This window comes from Bidens hawaiensis, unplaced genomic scaffold, assembly GCF_021521415.1.
Source record: "Bidens hawaiensis isolate Kalapana, Puna unplaced genomic scaffold, B.hawaiensis_p1.1 tig00034985_1, whole genome shotgun sequence".
Taxonomy (NCBI): domain Eukaryota; kingdom Viridiplantae; phylum Streptophyta; class Magnoliopsida; order Asterales; family Asteraceae; genus Bidens; species Bidens hawaiensis.
Genome location: NW_027496061.1, coordinates 114,341 through 133,776, shown reverse-complemented (window position 1 = coordinate 133,776; position 19,436 = coordinate 114,341). Strand labels below are relative to the sequence as shown.

Sequence of the window (19,436 nt, the reverse complement as noted above, 5' to 3'; positions counted from 1 at the left end):
GATAGTGTGTTTTAGCTTTTGAATAGCTATGACGGTGGAAAAGATATTAAATTGAATAAAAGTCTTTTTTGGTTTGACTAATTAATAGATTTTTTTGGTTTGAATAATAAAGAGAGATTTGATTATTAACCATATTTTAAGATACATAGAATTATTGCATAAAAGTAGGAGATTCCAAATATACACATTGACATCCTGCATGCTATTATATTTATTATGATTAAACTACCCTTTAACGCACCAATCTAACCCTTAAAAATACAACACTCCCCAATTTGTTCCATCTTTTAATCTTGACCATTGACTACCAAGATCTAACCATCCAGATTACTTCCTACATTTTTTAGACACACCCGTCTTTTTACGATAACCCCTCTCTATATATATATATACATATATATCAAGGACCACGTGAGTCCTCCGTGAAGCCTTGTCTTACGAGGCCCGACACTCCACCGACCGAGAACGGAGAAGTGACCACCAAAGGTAACAAGGGGTGTATATTATATATATGTTGTATTACAATCTTCAAGTATTATTAAGAGCTAGCAAGTTCATTAAAATAAAAGACTATGATCAGTTTGACTTTTAAAAGTCAAACTTTTAAGAGCAATGTAAACAACCTTTTAAAACCTTGAATTTGAGAGAAGATGAAGTATGAGCAGAGATTAATGGAGAAGAGGGTCTTGTATATATAGAATAAGATTGAAAGGGTTATGCATGAGGTCTAATGTATAAAATTCGGATCGGATGATATAGTGTAAAGCACAAACAACAAACAAATATGCAGCTGTATCTGATGCCCGTCGCGCTATGCGACGGGGGTTGGGCCTCACCCATTGCACGAAGCGATGGGGTGGGCGGCCAGCTTTTCAAACCTTGTAAAAATGTCAATTTTAGTCCCTGGAGTTGGTTTAAAGCGTTTTTAAGGCATTTTAAGGACCGAAAAGTATGTTTTTGAGATCCAACAAGTATAAAACAATATTTTAACATAAAATCCATCATTTTGATTATATCGAAGGTTTCGGTTTACAAAACGGGTCGGTTTACATGATAAATGAATACAAAAACGAATACAAATAGAACCCGAAATTGACGAATGTCACAATTTTATTCCATAACGACAAACATGATTAATATAAAAAAGTAAAATGACAATACCTTGTACAAATTACAGTACCTATTATACTAAGTTATGGGCTTAAATTAATGCTCAAAAATTGGTATCAAACGATCAAAAGCGACTATATTATGATTAAAAAACAGTTTAATGCATTAATGGTATTAAAAAAAATCGGTTACACCCTATTCTCGAGTAGGACCCGTATCTTATTCGACCTGATGACCGGTTATACCCACAAGTATCTATCCATACCCCAAGAACCCGGTTATGATTCTTGAGATGAACCGGTTGAAAAATCCGGGTAAGACCTGGTTCGAGTTATTGTGCACCGAATTTGTTCACCTCCACTTTAAGTCATCCGTCGTATTAAATAACCCTAAAAGAATATTTTAAAGTAAAGTAAACAGTTGTTGTTTCTGGATGTTTGTTCGTTCTTTAAGCCTCTACTTGCCAAATGGCAAACAGAAAAAAACATGGACGAGTGGAGAACCTGAAGAGTCTTTCAAATGTCTTCATCACCGTTTTCAATCAAATCACAAACCCTTTTTCTCTCTCTAAATGTGTATATTTTAAACACAAATGTTAGTAATGATAGGTACATATGGTTTTTATTTAAAGACATGTTTTATGATTTTGTTGGTATCATTGTTATTGTATCATATGCTTTATAAATTTCTATTGCATCACATATATTATTTTATGAAGTTTACAATAATTTTATATAAAATGTTTTGTTGGAAGCTGATAACCTCTTAGTGTTTGGACGTTTTGCCGTCCGAATCTTAATTATATTGTTATATATAGTCAAAGCATTATGTAATGAGTAATTTAATATAGTAATGTGATATTGTCAAGCTATATGATTCACGTGCATGCTTATTATATCTGTGTGAGGTGTTTGTTTTCATTTCTATTTCTTTACGTAGACTTGAGTTGAAGTGATGAAAAGGGAGAGAAATGAAGAGATTTGGGATTTCGAGCATGAATTACCAAGTGATGGTGATGGTGATGGTGGTGGTGGTCAGAAACTAATACTCGGGTTGGATGGTGGGACTACTAAGACAATATGCGTATGCATGCCCATCATCCCTTTCACTCCAAACCATTCTCCGCCTATCTATGCACGCGCTGTTGCCGGCTGCTCCAATCACAATAGTGTCGGAGGTACGTACAAATCAATTTTGAATCAAGTAGTGGCTCTTAGAGCATTCCCAACCCATCCTCTAATTTTTTATGAGAGGATTTTGTAAATTATAGGATAGGATTAATAGTGGTTGTGGGTGGAAGAGAAAGAAAACTTAGTGATTTTTTGTAAAATTGGGGAAAGTTTGTTTGCCTTTGTTTATTTGTTAAGATTTTTTGAAAAAGGTTGTGGGTAGAGGAGAAAGAAACTATAAGGATAAAGATATAAAATATTATTATTTAATTGAACAAAAAAGAGAAATGTAGTGTTTTTTAGTGTAATTATAGAGATGAAAATGAAGGACAAGCTGAGAATGCTCTAATCTATATTTATCCCTTTTGGCTGTTTTAATTTAGGTGGTGCTTTTCTTAACTCGTGTTTTGTTCATTGATTTTTCTTTTTCAAAATGGGAAAAAAATTAGGGGATAAATGGTTTGTGGGAGAGACAGATCTTCAAAATTGTTCAAATGTTGTTGGATCTTGTCTGGTGATATGGAAGTTTTGTCTGAGTTTCTCAATTTGAAATGGTGGAACCAGTAAATATAATGCGCAATCCGCCATATAAAATGACAGATCCTTTAAAATAAGATCCCTTAAAATAAGATGTAACATCATATCTAGAGTTTACTTGACGAACTAACAAGTGTCCTATTCAAGATATGCCAGTTCAAATGATGGAGCCATGAAACATTATTAGGTGGCGGACATTAACACTCTAGTTGTAGATATTCAATTGGGATGAGTTAAAAAGTGTGTTTAGTTTGAGACCTTCAACTATTTATATCAAGGAATGTGATCGAATTATTTAATTAGAAAAGAGCAAATTATGGTTGATTAATAAGTTGGAGTAATTGCTTCCACACAATTAGCTTTCGTATAATATATTTACAAACAAAAGCACAAGATATCTTATTTTGCTTCATCTTCGTTTACATCTTCAACTTCATTAACTTCTTCTATTTCTTAAATACCATAAGCATCCACTTTTATTCAAGATTGGACTTACCCTATGGTCGTCCATCTTGCGGGAGCATATCAAGGAATGTGATCGAATTAGTTAATTATGAAAGAACAAATTATGGTTGGTCAATATGTTGGACTGATTGCCTCCACACAATTAGGTTGCATATAATTTGTATTTATTAATTTATATGTTAATTTGAGGAATTTTCCGTTTAGAATAATGCAACCTGGCCATGTGATTTTTCAAATAGCATATTTTATTTTTATTTGAGTGCATCATTCCATGTTGACATTTGAGGTATAGTGGTGGGAAGATTAACATTTTTATGATAAGCCTTTTTCACATATGTTTCACAGAAACTGCTGCAAGGGAGACACTAGAACAAGTTATGGCAGAAGCACTTTCAAAATCAGGTTGTCGTAGGGCTGCGGTTCGTGCGGTTTGCTTAGCCGTGTCTGGAGTCGACCATCCAACAGATCAACAGCGGATTTTAGATTGGCTTAGGTTAGATATCTTTAAAACCATTTTACTTTTAAGATATTCCACCACAAAATTAAATTATTTAAACATATCTACTAATCTATTATATATATGTGTTTCTTGTTTCAATACAGTGATATATTCCCCAACGACGTCGAGTATTATGTTGAGAATGATGCGGTGGCAGCTTTGGCTAGTGGAACAATGGGAAAACTTCATGGATGCGTTTTGATAGCTGGTACAGGAACCATTGCTTATGGATATACCGAAGATGGGAGAGAGGCTCGGGCTTCTGGTGCCGGGCCAATCTTAGGTGATTGGGGAAGGTATGACATGCACAATTTTACTTCTTTGTTGTAAGTTTGTAACTTGAGGTAGGTTGTGGTGGTTTGGGTTCTGTTTTTAATTTTATTTATAATTAATGTGTTTTTTTTATTAGTACAAAAGTAGTATTATGACTATAACAGTTTGATCTTTTTAATAATGTAATTGGATCCTTTTGAGAAATCAAGTGTTATAATTTAGTGCCTTGAGTTACTAATAAAATTTACTTTAGTATAATGTATTTTATGCATTAATATACACTTTGGATGACTTTCAACCCTTTTGTTCTGTCTGATCTGTTTCGTCGATCTGCTCCGCCAAGCTTTGATTCAACCTAATTGAACCATTTGGGACTAAAATTCCTATTCATAGTCACGAGAAAAAGGGTCAAACTTTCAACCTCTTGAAGATTGTATGTATCTGTTAGAATTTGACTTTTGGCGAGTTTCAACAAGTTTGACTCATTGACTCGTCTCTCTATTAACTAAATCGTTTTATTTTACCAGTTTTAAGTAAACGCAACGCAAATTGACACATTTATAACTAAAAATATAAATTTTGTGGGACGCGTCTCATGTTTACTTGTAGTGGATATGGTATAGCTGCAAAAGCTTTGGCATCCGTAATAAGAGCTTATGATGGGCGTGGTCCAGAAACAATGCTTAGTTATAGCATCCTGCATGAGCTCAAACTTTCTTCTCCAGATGAACTAATCGGGTATTTGTTTCTATCTTGTTACATTTATTATTGAAAGGATTTTTGTACTGATATATAACATTATAATAATTTAATTAAAATAATTTCAAGTGTTGGACAAAAAAGTTTCCGGGTTGATCATATCAAACCAGCCGTATTTAAATTATTGCGCACTCGTTAATTAAATCATTTCTATACAGGTGGACATATGCTGATCCGTCTTGGGCCCGGATTGCAACTTTAGTCCCGGTAGTGGTATCGTGTGCAGAAGCAGGTGATCAAGTTGCAAATGACATATTGCTTCATGCTGTCCAGGAGTTGGCTTCAAGTGTTAAAGCAGTTGTTCATAAACTCAGATTGTGTGGTAAAGGTGTATATCCAAACCAAGAAATATATGTAAACAAAAGTTCCCTTTTAAAAACTACCTTTTTTTTTTTTACTTTGGCGGATTAGGCATGTTCGGGTTGAAATGTTTTCATTTCAAAACTTTTTAACGACTTGATTGTATTTACTATTTAGTCTTTTACAAAACCGTATTATTTTTTAGTCTATGATGAAATCTCTTAAATAAATAACTTAAGGGTTTCTTTTTTTTTTTAATCTAAAATTGTTGGTTTGACATCTAGTAAATGGGTCGAGCATCTGTTGCGTATTATATCGCTTACTTGCTCATATTTGATATTTATTTGTTTGGTAGATGGAAAGGATACTTTTCCCCTTGGTATGATTGGTAATGTTCTTGAAGCTAACAAGAGGTGGGATATTGGAAAAGAGGTAATTAATTGCATTTCCAAGGAATTTCCTGGAACGCGCTTAGTTCGGCCAAAGGTACCCGTTTCAACCCAAACATGACTCATATATTTGTTTGTGTCAGCAACCTCCACACTAACTTGGACATATTTAAGGTCGTGTAACCTAAGTAAGACATGTTTCATCCGTTTAGCTAAAATAACAAAACATGTTGATAGGCAGTAATCAAAATGCGAATGTTTTAATCGGGTTGGTGCATGTGTCGGCATGTTAAATTAACTGGCTAAAAACGCCAACCCAAACACACCTCGTTTAATTAAACATGTCAACCCGGGTGAACACGACCTATTTACTAAATGAGTTAAATGACAACACAAACCCTCATTATTTATGTGTCGTGTTCATGTTATGATTCTGGCCATGCCAGAAATTATCACCCTACGAAAGCCGTTTTAACTTATTAACCAACTCGTCCACCTTGCCACCTCTAGTATAAGTTGTTGACCATCTTTTTTGCTCCCTTTAGGTGGAGCCTGCTGTTGGGGCCGCATTGCTCGCTTGGAACTATCTGATAGAACAATACCAGCACGAGCTTTCAGACGTGGACTACGATTAGTTTCAAGCCTCGGTGCCAAACACGTTGATAGCCATTGAGCCTGCCCACATTGGTTGCCGCCAAAAGGTTGAGCATTAGTGATGCCAAGTGGTTGCTAATTGTATATTATAGTAGCATGGGAAGACAGCAAAATGCGTAGAACCGAACGACACCCACTTAAAAAGATGACTTTGTATTGTGTGTTTTTATCATTTATCTTGCGTGTTTACACTCAGTTTCATATCTTCATAAATATATGTCCAAGTTTTATACTAATTCATATATTTTTTGTTTCATTATCACAATCAAATTAGGGTCACACTCTGTGAATTTAATTCCCTACGGCCTACGCCCAAGGCTATCAAAATGAGAGGCCACACTTTGGGAATTAATTGACCTACATATTGTTATGCTACTTGATTCCCAAATATGTAAGGCTATGTGTTGTGGTCCAGCGAACACTGGCTTCAACGGATAAAGAGTCACGTCACACAAGAACATTGCAACGGGTGTCAAGCGACGGTGGTTTCAACGGCACACACGAGTTACTAGCATCCACGATAGGCAAAAAGTGAAGGGATAGGGTGAATGGCTAGCGGACCACAACGGGCTCAAGCAAACGGTGGCGCGAACGACAAGGAGTGAAGGGTTAGGTCCAGTCAGCGTCATGTGGTGTAACTGCACAATATGATAGGATGGATCTTGATAATGACTTAAACCACAACACATAGCCTAATTCAATTGACCACTTAACTTATGTGATTCACAACCTATCATTAAGGACAACATTGGTTAGGTTTGGGATGTCTTTAAGCATTCCCAAACCCATACCTAGTTGGTTAGTTAGTAAAGCTTATTTCAAATTCGTCGGGTAATTACCATTCGGGTTCGGGCAAACCCATGGGTTTCTGGTATACATGTTAAATAATTAGAAATAGGTATCGTGTATATCCAACCAAAATTAAACCCGCTAGGTACCTATCCAAGGCCATCTCCAAGAATTTATATACCTCTAACAAGCCAAAATAAAAAGGCCCGCAGGACCTAACGAGCAACGAAATATATAAACTAATTTTTAAACGACGTTAACGTTTTAACAATGAATACAACAAAAACATAGTAGTAAAATCAAATACATTAATAGCTAACAGCTAACCGCTGATTCATGAATATCTCATAGCATTTTTAATTTAAAGGATTTTGGTTTGGGTTCAATAACCTAAACTTTACCAAATGAATTATGAATAAAAAAATTGGGCCTAACAATTTTGAGATGATCAAAATCCAATTATATTATATAAGGTTTATATATATATATATATATATATATATATATATATATATATATATATATATATATATATATATATATATATAGGGAGAGGATCATGAGAGAACTCTATTTTATGGAGAGAACTAGAGAACTAATAATGAAATATTTTTAATTTAATTAAAAAAATATTTTTAAATTTTTTTTTCTTTCATCCTTCTTATATGTTGTTATTCTTCACCACAAAAAATATAAAAATTAAAAAAAATTAAAAAAATTAACGAGTAATGCATATATGCAATACACTGACTTTTTTTATAATGCATATGTGCAATAATGTGCATTTCGATATTTTAAATAGTTTTGAATAGCATATATATAGTTGTGTGTATTGTATATTTGCAATAGTGTTATATTATATACAAAAATTAAAAAAAATCGATATAGTGCATATGTGCATTAGTGTTTTATTACATATATGCGATAATGTGTTTTGCATACAATTATTAGTGTCGTATTTGCATATATTCAATAGTGTGTATTGGATAATGCAATTGCTTTGTATTATATGCAATAAAACACTATTGTATATATGCAATTGGCATTAGTGCACATATGCACTACAGTACTACACCGACAAGTTTTTTTTTCTTTTTTTAGGAACAATATCATCTTATTAGAAGGAGGAAAGAAAAAGAAATCACAAAATATTTTTTTAAAAATAGTTAAAAATGATCCCACCCCTATATATATATATATATATATATATATATATATATATATAAAGGCACCCAAATAAAACGTACCTAAGCCAAGGGTACGGCTCACACACCTCAAGCTAGAGCCGACCCTATATCTATCGAGTTTTCACAAGTTGTAACTAGCCAATTACATCGGGTAAGTAAATATTAATCCATTACAAAAATTAAATTACCATAAAATGATGTCAGTAACTAATCAACTACAACAGACAGATAATTGTTATAAACAAGTTTTGACGAATAAGTAACGGTCCAAGTTTTATATTATACAACCAATTCTACAAAAAAAGAATAAAAAAATTCCACGAAAAAAATAAATACAACAACGAAACCCAATAAATTAATACCATAGATAACAAAATTATTGGTAGGGTCTTGGGAGGGTGAGATATAGGCAAGCGTCACCTTTTTTTCCGTGAGGATAGAGAGATTGCTTTAAGAGACTCTCAGCTAAACAAAAATACATAATATATAAGTTATGCATATAAATGAGTTGTGTGTGCGCGCGCGCGTGTATATAGGCAACTACCAATAAAACTAGATGTGATGAAAGACTGCAAGGTAAAAAAGACATATATAACATCAAAAACAACATGTAATATAGATATAATTAAGGAGATAATAATACGAAAATCCATATAATATTTAGGCAAAAGGTGTAACATCCTTAAAATTTTGAACCAAATTTGACAACTTAATAAAGTTGAAGAATCAAAAATATTCTCAAGACAAGTAATGGGAAAAATTTAGATAAGGAAATAAAAAGAAAATCAAGAAATAAAAAAATATTTCATAAAGAAGTTCATCCCATATTAAGAAAACGGGAAAAGAGAATCCATCACACATGGAATGATAGAAGAAAGTGAAAACATTCCACATGGATATAAAAAGGAAAGGGAATTCTCTCTCGCATGTAAGAAAAATTTGAAACCTCTTTATAAGGAAATGAGTTTCCATAGTAATATTCTTTTATGCCTAGCATGCACTCAGTGGTCTTAGGCGAAGGGTGCAATGTGGCGCTTTGATTGCACACTTTGCAATTCACATCGCCGCTTGAGAGCCGCCTTAGTATTTTTGAATAATGGAAATCAGACCGAGACGTGACAAGCTACCAAAGTACAAGGACTAATAAATGAAAATCTGAAATTTTGGTCCTTCGCGCTACGCAAAGGAAAATAACTGTGGCACTTCGCGCTATGCAAAGCAACCCTGCTGCATTGACGACACGTGTTGTGCCACCTGTCAACACGTGGCATGCTCTCATACTACGGGACAGCCCCAGGTTTGACTCATTAAATTGTAAGTCAGTTCATGCGGTGTGAACCATTCATTCGCCCTACGCGAAGCAAGCCAAAATTAGCTATAAATAGGAGGGTTATGGCACATTCCAACGCAAACCAAAACACCTTCACTTTCACACACTTAACTTTGTTTTAAGTGTTGATCCTCGTAGTGCGTGCCAAGCCTTGAAGTTCCGATAATATAAGCCCTCGTATGCGACATAAGAATAGAAGTGTTGCTCGTACAAGCTTAGGCATGTAAACTTTTTATACCCGTGTAAGATAGGGGTTTTGCCTAAGTTATTATTTTATTATATCATGGCTTAGACCCTAGTCGAGGGTATAGCCTAGACCTTAATCAGATTTATAATTACAAAAAATATATATATAAAATAATGTTTCTCTATAATTAAGAAACATAGAATTTTATATACATGAGGATATAGTTAAGCTATTGTTTCTTCATGATTAAAAAGCATAAGCTTTTACATATAAAGGAAATAGTTGAAATGTTTTTTCACAATTAAAAAACGTAAAAGTTTTATATGAAATGGTATAGCTAAAATAGTGTTTCTTCATGATTAAAAAACTTAAGATTTTATATACAAGTAGGCTAATTAACGTTTTTTCTTGAAGAAGAAACTTATTATAATATATGTTTCTTCATGAAGAAGAAACTCAGTACATGATTGGCAAATAAAGAGAAAGACTTCAGATCTAAATATTTTATTCAATCAAATGATCAATCAAGGTATAAATCTATTAAAACCAGACTAAAAGGTTTGTAGCCGGATCAAAAGACGATCCCGATATTTATATAAACCTATTTTCTTATAGGTTAATCATCATTCATTCACAAAGGTTTTCAAAAACAAGATCACCACATCATTCAGAACAGACAATCACAGGTGAATTTCTTTTAACCTTTTACTATCAGTCATTAAGATCAATGGGTTGTTTATCTTAACAAGTCAGTCAAATTTTTATTTGAGATTACGTGATCTTTATCATAAAAGATTTAAGGGATTACGTGATCCCTAATTTAAAAGATAGAAAATAAAAGCAACTCAAACCGAGTACACATGTGTCTAGATCAAACATAATTTATCTAGTCCATCAATCAAGGCTACGTGTGTAACAATTAGGGTTTCCCCGTATTTCATTTGTAACCGTTACCCGACCTGTTTACGTGTCTGGGCTTTCTCATTAATAATATTCCCGCATTTATCGAGTTAAATTGATTATTTTATTATTTATTTATAATTATGACTTATACGATTTGACATTTTTAACCCAAACTATAAACTTTAACTTCTCTTGTACCCATCCTCAAACTCCAGGGTCCTTGTAACATTGTTATAACCCATATTAGCAAGTTGGATACCCATGATCCAAACCTGAATCCATATTCCTACCTTGCACCCGATTTTCATAATCAGTTAACTTGAACCTTAATTTTCGTAATAGATATGTTAATTGATCTCCTAAATATAAAGTTATCGTTATCATCGACCTCACCATCGTTATCAATTAGAAATTTACGGCCAAAATTGTTTAACATTAGCCGATTTAAAATTCAAACGAAACCCTATAATAGTTTTCCTATATAAGTGATCGTATATACGCAATTAAACTTGCAGCCTCAATCCTCTAACCCTCACCTCCAGTACCCCCTTCATTAATTACGTTATCATCGCCTGCAAGTGCTTCTTTGTGATCTTGTTGTGCCGTCGAGTTTAATTAGCAATTCACCATCAATTCGTCATCAATTAAGGTAGATTAATTATGCATTTTGAACGCAAGAACATAATAATCAAAAGCCCTAAGACTTAATAGATTAACATGAACAGATTGAGTCAACTGTAATTATTAGGGTTCATACCAATTTAGGCTGAATCTGGATCTGTATATAATTAATCAGTTCTGATCTTAGTTTCACGTCGCTGGTAGCCCAGCTGGTTAAATCACTTGGTTATGGGGGGCAGGTCGCGGGTTCGACCCCTGCCACCCCGATATTTTTGTTAAGTTTTGATATTTTCTTTTTAAAATCATCATCATCATCATCGTACTCAGTATATCCCACCAATAGCAATGCTATGGTAGGGTCTGAGGAGGGTAAGATGTAGACAGCCTTACCTCTATCCCATAGGGATAGAGAGGCTGCTTCCGGTGAGACCCCCGGCTCAATAGTAGTTTTGAATCAAGCCTTGGACATAAGACACATAACACTCAATCATCGGGACACCGGATGATTGGTGCATGTGCCCTTGTCTTTCGGCTATCAACGCCACCACATGATGCCTGATTAACCTTCCACCACTTTTAACGTTATTTTCACGTGATTAGTAAAATAACGTCAAAATTAGTGCAATTTTACTTTTGCCCACCCAAGGGCTCACACATATATACATTATATGTGCGCACCGCAAGCAGGGCGTAATTCTTTTTAAAATCATTTATTAAATATAATAGTAATAATAATTATTAAATCAATTACTTTTATTAAAAACCGACCATATAATACTTGTGTTCTCGCATCTTTCGTCCGTGTTTGTACGTATATGTAAACATATATGTGTATATGCATATATATATATATAATAACAGGAAACTAATATTTATGATTTAATATATATACACACACACACAACAAGTAAACTTTATTTATTAATATACAAACTAATAATATTTTTAAAAGATGTATTTTACTTTTATATAATAAAATATTATAATACACCTTATATATATTTAATAAACTAATAATTTGTCATATTATATCTTTACATATAATATTATATTAATTATTATTAAAAATAATATAATATTAATTCAATAATAATTATAATTATCGAGCTTTCATAATCGATTTAGTTCATTAACTTAGCGTATTCGTATTCCATTTTCCTTTATAGGGTTTATTGTCAACGCGTGATTTCCGCGAATCGTCATTCTTAATATTCTATTTCACTTTTGTTCGTCTATTAAGGTGAGTACCACATTTCCCTATTTTACCGTTTTCAATGTTTTGGAGACATATGCGTCAACGTATTATTTCTTATTTATATATATATATATATATATATATATATATACTCAAACTACATCTATTGTCTTATGTGTTAACAATTTTGTACCATACATGTTATGTGCTTACATGCTTATTTTGAATCGCATTCGGAGAGGTCCAACATAATCTCATAATATTATGATCATACGACAGTCATATTAGCTATCGTGCTTTTCGACATCTCACTTATTTTTGCTCATTGGTTAAATTGCTTATCTCATTTGACTTGTTGCAATATTAATTTTTCTATTACATGTACATTAAACTGGTGTGTTGCTTGCTCAACCTTATGTTGACAAATCTACTTTATTTTTAACGCATATTCAAGTCATCGTGTGATGTGAAGTTAGTTCAAGTTTTGGAAGATCACTTAAGAATAAAGTTAGATAAATTTAACAAGACATTTGTTTTATGGTTTATGTTTGTTTGGTGAACTATTTGTCTTTTTTGGATATTGTACTGAATACTTTGTTTTTATTTTAATTAAATTTAATAAATATTGAAATTTCTAATATTGCATGATAGTACCTTGAGAGCTGTGAGCAATCAGTTCACGCCCAGTCATTTCCGCCATAGGTTGGGGTGTGACAGATTGGTATCAGAGCCGAAGGTTTAAGATAGGTCGTTAGAGATTGCCTTAGTAACATGCTTGAAAGCCCTATATGTGCTTATCTGTCTACCTTACGTGTCCTATTTAATTGTGTGACACTCGTCAATTTCAGGTTAACTCCGTTAATCCAAACTCCGTCAATTCAAACTTAAGATCACTTGATCTATAACGCACATCTCATTTCATTTAAAATAGAGTTTTAAATGACGCTTGACAATTACTACATGTGTAGTCTTTCGGGATTGCACCGAAACGCAAACGAGTTGACGCAAATCATTGGTGAATAAACGAAAAACATCCAAAGAATAATTATGTGATAATTATGTGTTAGGCTTATGTGTTATTTGATAATATTGTATAAAACGTTAACTCAAGATGCAAATAAGTTACTTTAGGCAAGAAAACTGATAATTAGAAGTTGAGGGGCCTTGATGTAACATGTTATTATTTAATAATAACAAAACCCTAACTCTCTCTTCCTCTCTCTAATCCCGATCGGCCCCCCTCCCCTCTCCCTCTCTTGGCTGCCGAAAACAAACACACACATACACACAAGATTTTTCAAGTTTGGTTGAAGATTAAGGTGCTAGGAAGGTATAAACAACTATCCTATGTATTTTACATGTTTAATTTTGATCTTGAATGGGTTAATCTAAAACCCTAAGTCACGAAATTGATGAATAAGATGAACTAGGGTTGATTTATGCTAGATGATGATTGATTATGCTTTGGTTATTGATTTAGATGATCATATGTAATTTTGAACGGTGAAAGATTGTTAAATCATTGATTGTTTGTAAACCCTAGAGGGTTACTACTGATTTTGATGGATAATTATGTTTATTACATGGTTGGAGATATGTCGTATGCTTAGGATGCATGTTAGACGATTGTTTGTGATTGCTGAGTTTTGACAGCAGAGATTGTTAAACTTGAACGACATGTAACTTGTTAAATATAAAAGAAAACTGAGCTATTTATAACTCTAAAAGTAGTACTCTGAGTCTAGTTTTCAGAAAACCCAACCACGCCTAATTTGGAGGTGTTTTGGTTGTTCAAACGATTTAAATGTGATTAAAGGTCAAAACTGGTACTGGACAGATTGTGAGTTATGTTTAGACAACTATAACTAAATGTTAATGTGAAAATTGGTCGAGGTTGTTAACACTACAAGGTGCTATGTTGAGTCTAGTTTCTATAAAGTCCAAAATTGTAATTTTTGGACGAGTAAAAGTTAACTTTTATTATTTTACAAAATTGAAGTGCAATTCTGAATTGTGAGACCTGCTGTTAGGTTGTTTTGTAATTATCATATCTCATGAACTACGAGACCAAATGGGTTGGTTCCACTTCTGGAAGTTAACATGTTGAGTTAAGAACCTAACCCAATTGGTCTTGCATTAGTTGGATTTTTCATTTAACGGGAATAACAAATAACATTCTGTTGCGCATGATTTTGACTGCTGTGAGTTTGCTGTAATGTTTTGATCATTGTGAGAAATCTATGTGGAATAAAAATAAAATAAAATATGTTCTGGAAACCTAACTCATTTATGCTTTTGTGACGATTTTTGGTGAATTAATTGAGATGCTATGATCTGTTGAATAGAGTAATCTTTCAAGTAGAATTCTGTCTTGATGAAACTAGCTGCCGAACTTTGTGAAAATACATGAAACATGCTAATTGCTAGATAATTGTTATGTTTTGACCAAATTGCCTTTGCGGGGAATAATTGCTAGAAATGTACACTATTAATACTTGACACGTAAATAGTTGTTCACACATGTGACGTATCACAAATGTGTTTGTTGAGACACACACAATTCACAAACGAAACACGAAACGTATCTATATTACGTGCCGAGTCTAGAGACTCGATAATAGTTCCAACACTTCGAAATCTCTTTGTTGTTTTAGAACGCTAGTGAGGGTTTTCTGCGACTCGCATCACTTGGGTGACTTGTTTTTGGAATTCTTCGCAAAAAGTGAGTTTCACGTTTCCCCTTTTTAACTCTTTTAAACGCTTTTCACTTGGGGGATAATACATACTCCGAAACGCTTTTAGATTTTGTTATTAGATTATATATCACTTGTAAAGGCTAAGTGGAAAACGAAACAACTGAATTCCTTCACATCGAACCGTTTAGTATTGGATAATAGCGAGTCACTGTTGAGTAGTACTACTGGGTTTGACAAACCCCACCCAACGCTAAGCTCTACTGGTGGTCGAGTGGGTGTAATTTTGGTTAACACATTACCATGGTCGGGATAGACCTGGTGGCAAGGCACATGATAAACAGTCAGCTTCGGTGTCGAACACTTAGTAATACTTGCTTTATAGGCTAGCAACCTATAGATATAATTGATTTAACACTATCTGGTAACGCAAACGCTAAACGCAAAACGCTAAACGCAAACGTAAACGCAAACGCTTTGTTTTATATACACTTGTGAACTCACCAACCCCGTGTTGACACTTTTAGTATGTCATTCTCAGGTAGCCGAGGCGGGCGCACGGTATAGGATCATGCATTACTTTGAACGTTACTGTTTATGCAAACTTGTTTTAAACTATTATTACTGGGTTTTTAAGTCGTCCTGCGTGACGCAACTTTTGGTTAAAGGTTTTACGCTTCCGCATTTATTTACACTTAAACGTTTTCGTGGTTTGAAAACTTTATTTATGGTTTGATTATAACTAATGATTCCGATCCTGTTAGTTCACACCCTCTGACGGTAAAACTCCGTTGGTGGATTTTGAGGGTGTGACAAATTGTTTACTGCTTTCCTTAGTTAACAATTATTTTATTATATTATTGTCATGCACACACTGCTCCGAGGCTATGCCTCAAAATTAAAATTTCTTTTATTTAAATTTAAAAATCATATTAGATTGCTTTTTGGGAAAATCTTTAAGAATTCTCACCTGTTGTTTTCGCTCGTTCACCTTAGGGCTAGGTTATGTGGCATTTCCCTGTAGTAACTGGAAAGGGGAGCGAAACTGTGAGTCAGGCCTTGGCAAACAATTCCAAGAACCAAAGGTAACATGCTATTCCTTACCTGGGTGATAACCTGACCACAATACTTGACCTTATAAACCCAAGCGAGATCCTAAATGCCATATGACCGACACCCTAGGCTGTCAACCGTAACCACATTAGTGGTTGCATTTGCATTTCTTATAATATTTTTAAACCGAATTCACGGTGATTCGTGAGTTAAATTCAGTAACCTTCCAATTATGGTGTTATGTTATTTTAATGGTTAGTCGGGAATCCTGACTATCCATTTCTCAACTTGTTTTTCGTATGTTTGTTGGAGTAATCAACGGGGTGATTCACGAGATACTCCAACTAACCAAATTTTATTTCGTTAGTTCGTTATTTAGTTTGGTCGGTTAAAACGCCATGTAACGCTCATCGGGCCGACAAACTTTATTGTATTGATAATTCTTTAATTAGTTGGGACAGTTAAAATGTTATGTAACGCTTATGGGTTGTCAAACTCAGTTGTTTTATTCGTTAATTTTTGTTAGGCCATTCAAATTCTCATGGAAAGCTCATGGGAGGCCAATATCCACAGATTTATTTCGTTAATTATTGTGAAACTAACTTAACAAAAACTTAATTTTTTTAACTGAACTCGTCTCCTCTATCTCACGTTAACCTCATTAGTTGGGTCAACTCATGAATATTTACACATATGATCCCTCAACTCATAAATCTTTACTCTTATTTTTCCCGTAGAATGTCATCACTCAGAAACCATCGTCGTCACCAACATTCATCTGGTTAATGCGATCGCCGCTTGGCTGCTAGGATCACAAAAGAATTCGCTGCTGCAATGCCCACGATTGTCACTCAGATCCAAAGCCTCAACTCCAACGGATCCGCCACTTCGGTCGCACCGAACAATTTTGATTTCCATAACTTTTTGAGCACCAAACCCCCATCCTTCTGTGGTGAGGAAAATGCCACCGCCTTGCTTCAATGGTTCAAGGAAATGGAAAATATCTTCATCCACTGTGAATGTCCGGATGCCAAACAAACCAAGTCGCCTCGAGCTGATTCGAGAGTCAAGCTGTTACCTGGTGGAATGCCCTGAGGAATGGCCAAGGGTCTGACTTGGCCATATTCATGCCTTGGGAGGAACTGAAGGAGGCAATGAAGAAAGAGTTTTGCCCGGTATACGAACTGCAGAGATTGGAGACTGAATTTTGGGAACTTAATCAAATTGGTGGGGATAACTCCACCTACTCTAACCGTTTTCGTGAGCTTAGCCGAATTGTACCCCACTTGGTAACCCCCGAGGCTCGCTGCATCCAGAAATACATTCGCGGTCTACCGTTCTGCGATGCCGTGGTGAGTCGTGACCCTCTAACCATCGGTGAGGCGATGGACCTAGCTTCCTCTCTCATTGATAGCCATGTTCGGAATTGAACCATTAAACTGGTTTGTTGGTTGTTCAACCTTGTGTTGACAAATCTACTTTATTTTTAACGCATATGCAGGTCATCGTGTGATGTGAAGTTAGTTCAAGTTTTGGAAGATCACTTAAGAATAAAGTTATAGAAATTTAACAAGGCATTTGTTTTATGGTTTATGTTTGTTTGGTGAACTATTTGTCTTTTTTAGATGTTGTATTGAATACTTTGTTTTAATTTGAATTAAAATTAATAGATATTGAAATTTCTAATATTGCATGATAGTACATTAAGAGATGTGACAATCAGTTCGCGCTCCGGTATTTCCGCCGTAGGTTGGGGTGTGACAACATGGCCACAGACTAGAAATAATAATAAAAGTTCTCTAATGGGCATAAATTCCCAGAGAAGCGAAATTGTGTGTGCGTGGAAAGTGGTACAAATTCTAGAAATAAGAGACGTTTCTGCTGAGATTGTTCAAGAAAACTATCTTGTTAGTCATTCAAAGATTTATAAATGTTTTTAGAGTGAACGATTCACTAGCATATCGCTTTTTCCCCCACATTTCAGGGAAACAAATTTAGCATAGGTAGCAAGGAATTAGAGTCACTCATGGAGTTTGATGCTCGCAATATAGAGATGTCTCAGTTTTTAATTATTAAAATATTGCAAACAAGATGTAACGAGGTTTATAAATCTAACACTCGGGTAATTATTATCCGGGATACTTTTCAAATAAATTAATATTATTATTATAAATAAAGATTTCCACTAAATAACTCGCAACTCTGATATATTTATAAAACAGATACCAACTATTGGTCACACGCCTAGGCCCTAAGTCAGGGTGTGACAAAAGGTAAGCTCCTACGACCCACCTAATTTGTACATTTCCCTAGAAGCCTCGTATCCTAATCCTACGTTTCCATGAACTCTATTATGGACCACGTTCACAGAGAGATGCAACCCTATCCATCTATTTAAAAAATGTATTTTCCCCCGTGCACCTTGGAGGATAAGCCTTTGTGCCCTGCGACACTCGAGGGAGTGCAGGTGCGCATAATTCATGTTTTTTCAGTTGGTTTCGATTTGGCAAACCAATTTTGTGTATCTTCTTGATAAATCAATACAAATTCATCTAGACCTTGTTCCTGGCCTAATTCCATAAATTATCCCGTAAGTTTTGTGATATAATTCATATATGAGTTGATTTTTAGGAAAAGGCCCATGTTGTAAAATCTTCAATTAAACAATTCTAGTTCTTCTTCAAGTCCTCTAAGCCTTTTTAAATGACCCTTTACCTCTGCCAATCGTTGATTCTCAATTCCATAACTCAATTAAATGATTTGGTGCTTCATTAATTCAAGAGTTCTAACATGTTTGACTTTCAAAAGTCAACATTCTTATTCTTCAAATCTCCTAGTTCTAATCCGAATTCAGTGTAATTTGTCTATATTCTATGTTTCTTTATCATACTTGAACTAAAAACCCTCTATCCAATTTGTAGATTTGAGGTGTCTCAAGGTTCAATTGAATCAAATTCTGAAAACTAGGGTTTACCTCTAAATATTAGGATTTTTCGCATAGTTATTCGTAAAAACGGATTTTTAAAGAAACTAAACATAAAAGTTATTGTTTTTACATATAAGGTTTGTGGAAGCAAAACCTACCTAGTTCCGTGTTCGAGTCCGATAAAACCCGAAACTCGCTTAACTTACTTTAATTTTCCGTATTGTTCGGTTCGGGTATTTTAATTGAACCGAACTTACCAAAATTCATTAAAAACTATGTTAACTTAAGTTTTATAATAAAAAAAATGAATTTATAATTATTTTTTCGATCAAAAAAACAAGTTTGTTTATTTACTCGTTAAACTCCTGATTTAAGATGCGATAACCTAAAACTTGGA

General features: G+C 34.2%; 1 protein-coding gene across 2 annotated transcripts; it reads left to right on the top strand.

The window, feature by feature from the left end:
• Positions 1 to 1,788: 1,788 nt before the first annotated feature.
• Positions 1,789 to 6,391, top strand: LOC143586791 (uncharacterized). Of its 2 annotated transcripts, none has more exons than XM_077068263.1 (7): positions 1,789 to 2,287; positions 3,627 to 3,774; positions 3,885 to 4,076; positions 4,663 to 4,791; positions 4,971 to 5,140; positions 5,468 to 5,598; positions 6,047 to 6,391. In XM_077068263.1, exons 1-7 carry the CDS (start codon positions 2,065 to 2,067, stop codon positions 6,134 to 6,136), a joined length of 1,083 nt encoding a protein of 360 aa, XP_076924378.1. In that variant the 5' UTR covers positions 1,789 to 2,064; the 3' UTR covers positions 6,137 to 6,391. The 2 variants fall into 2 exon arrangements, with proteins under 2 accessions (XP_076924378.1, XP_076924377.1); XM_077068262.1 differs by lacking the exon at positions 1,789 to 2,287 and adding an exon at positions 3,170 to 3,427.
• Positions 6,392 to 19,436: the final 13,045 nt, after the last annotated feature.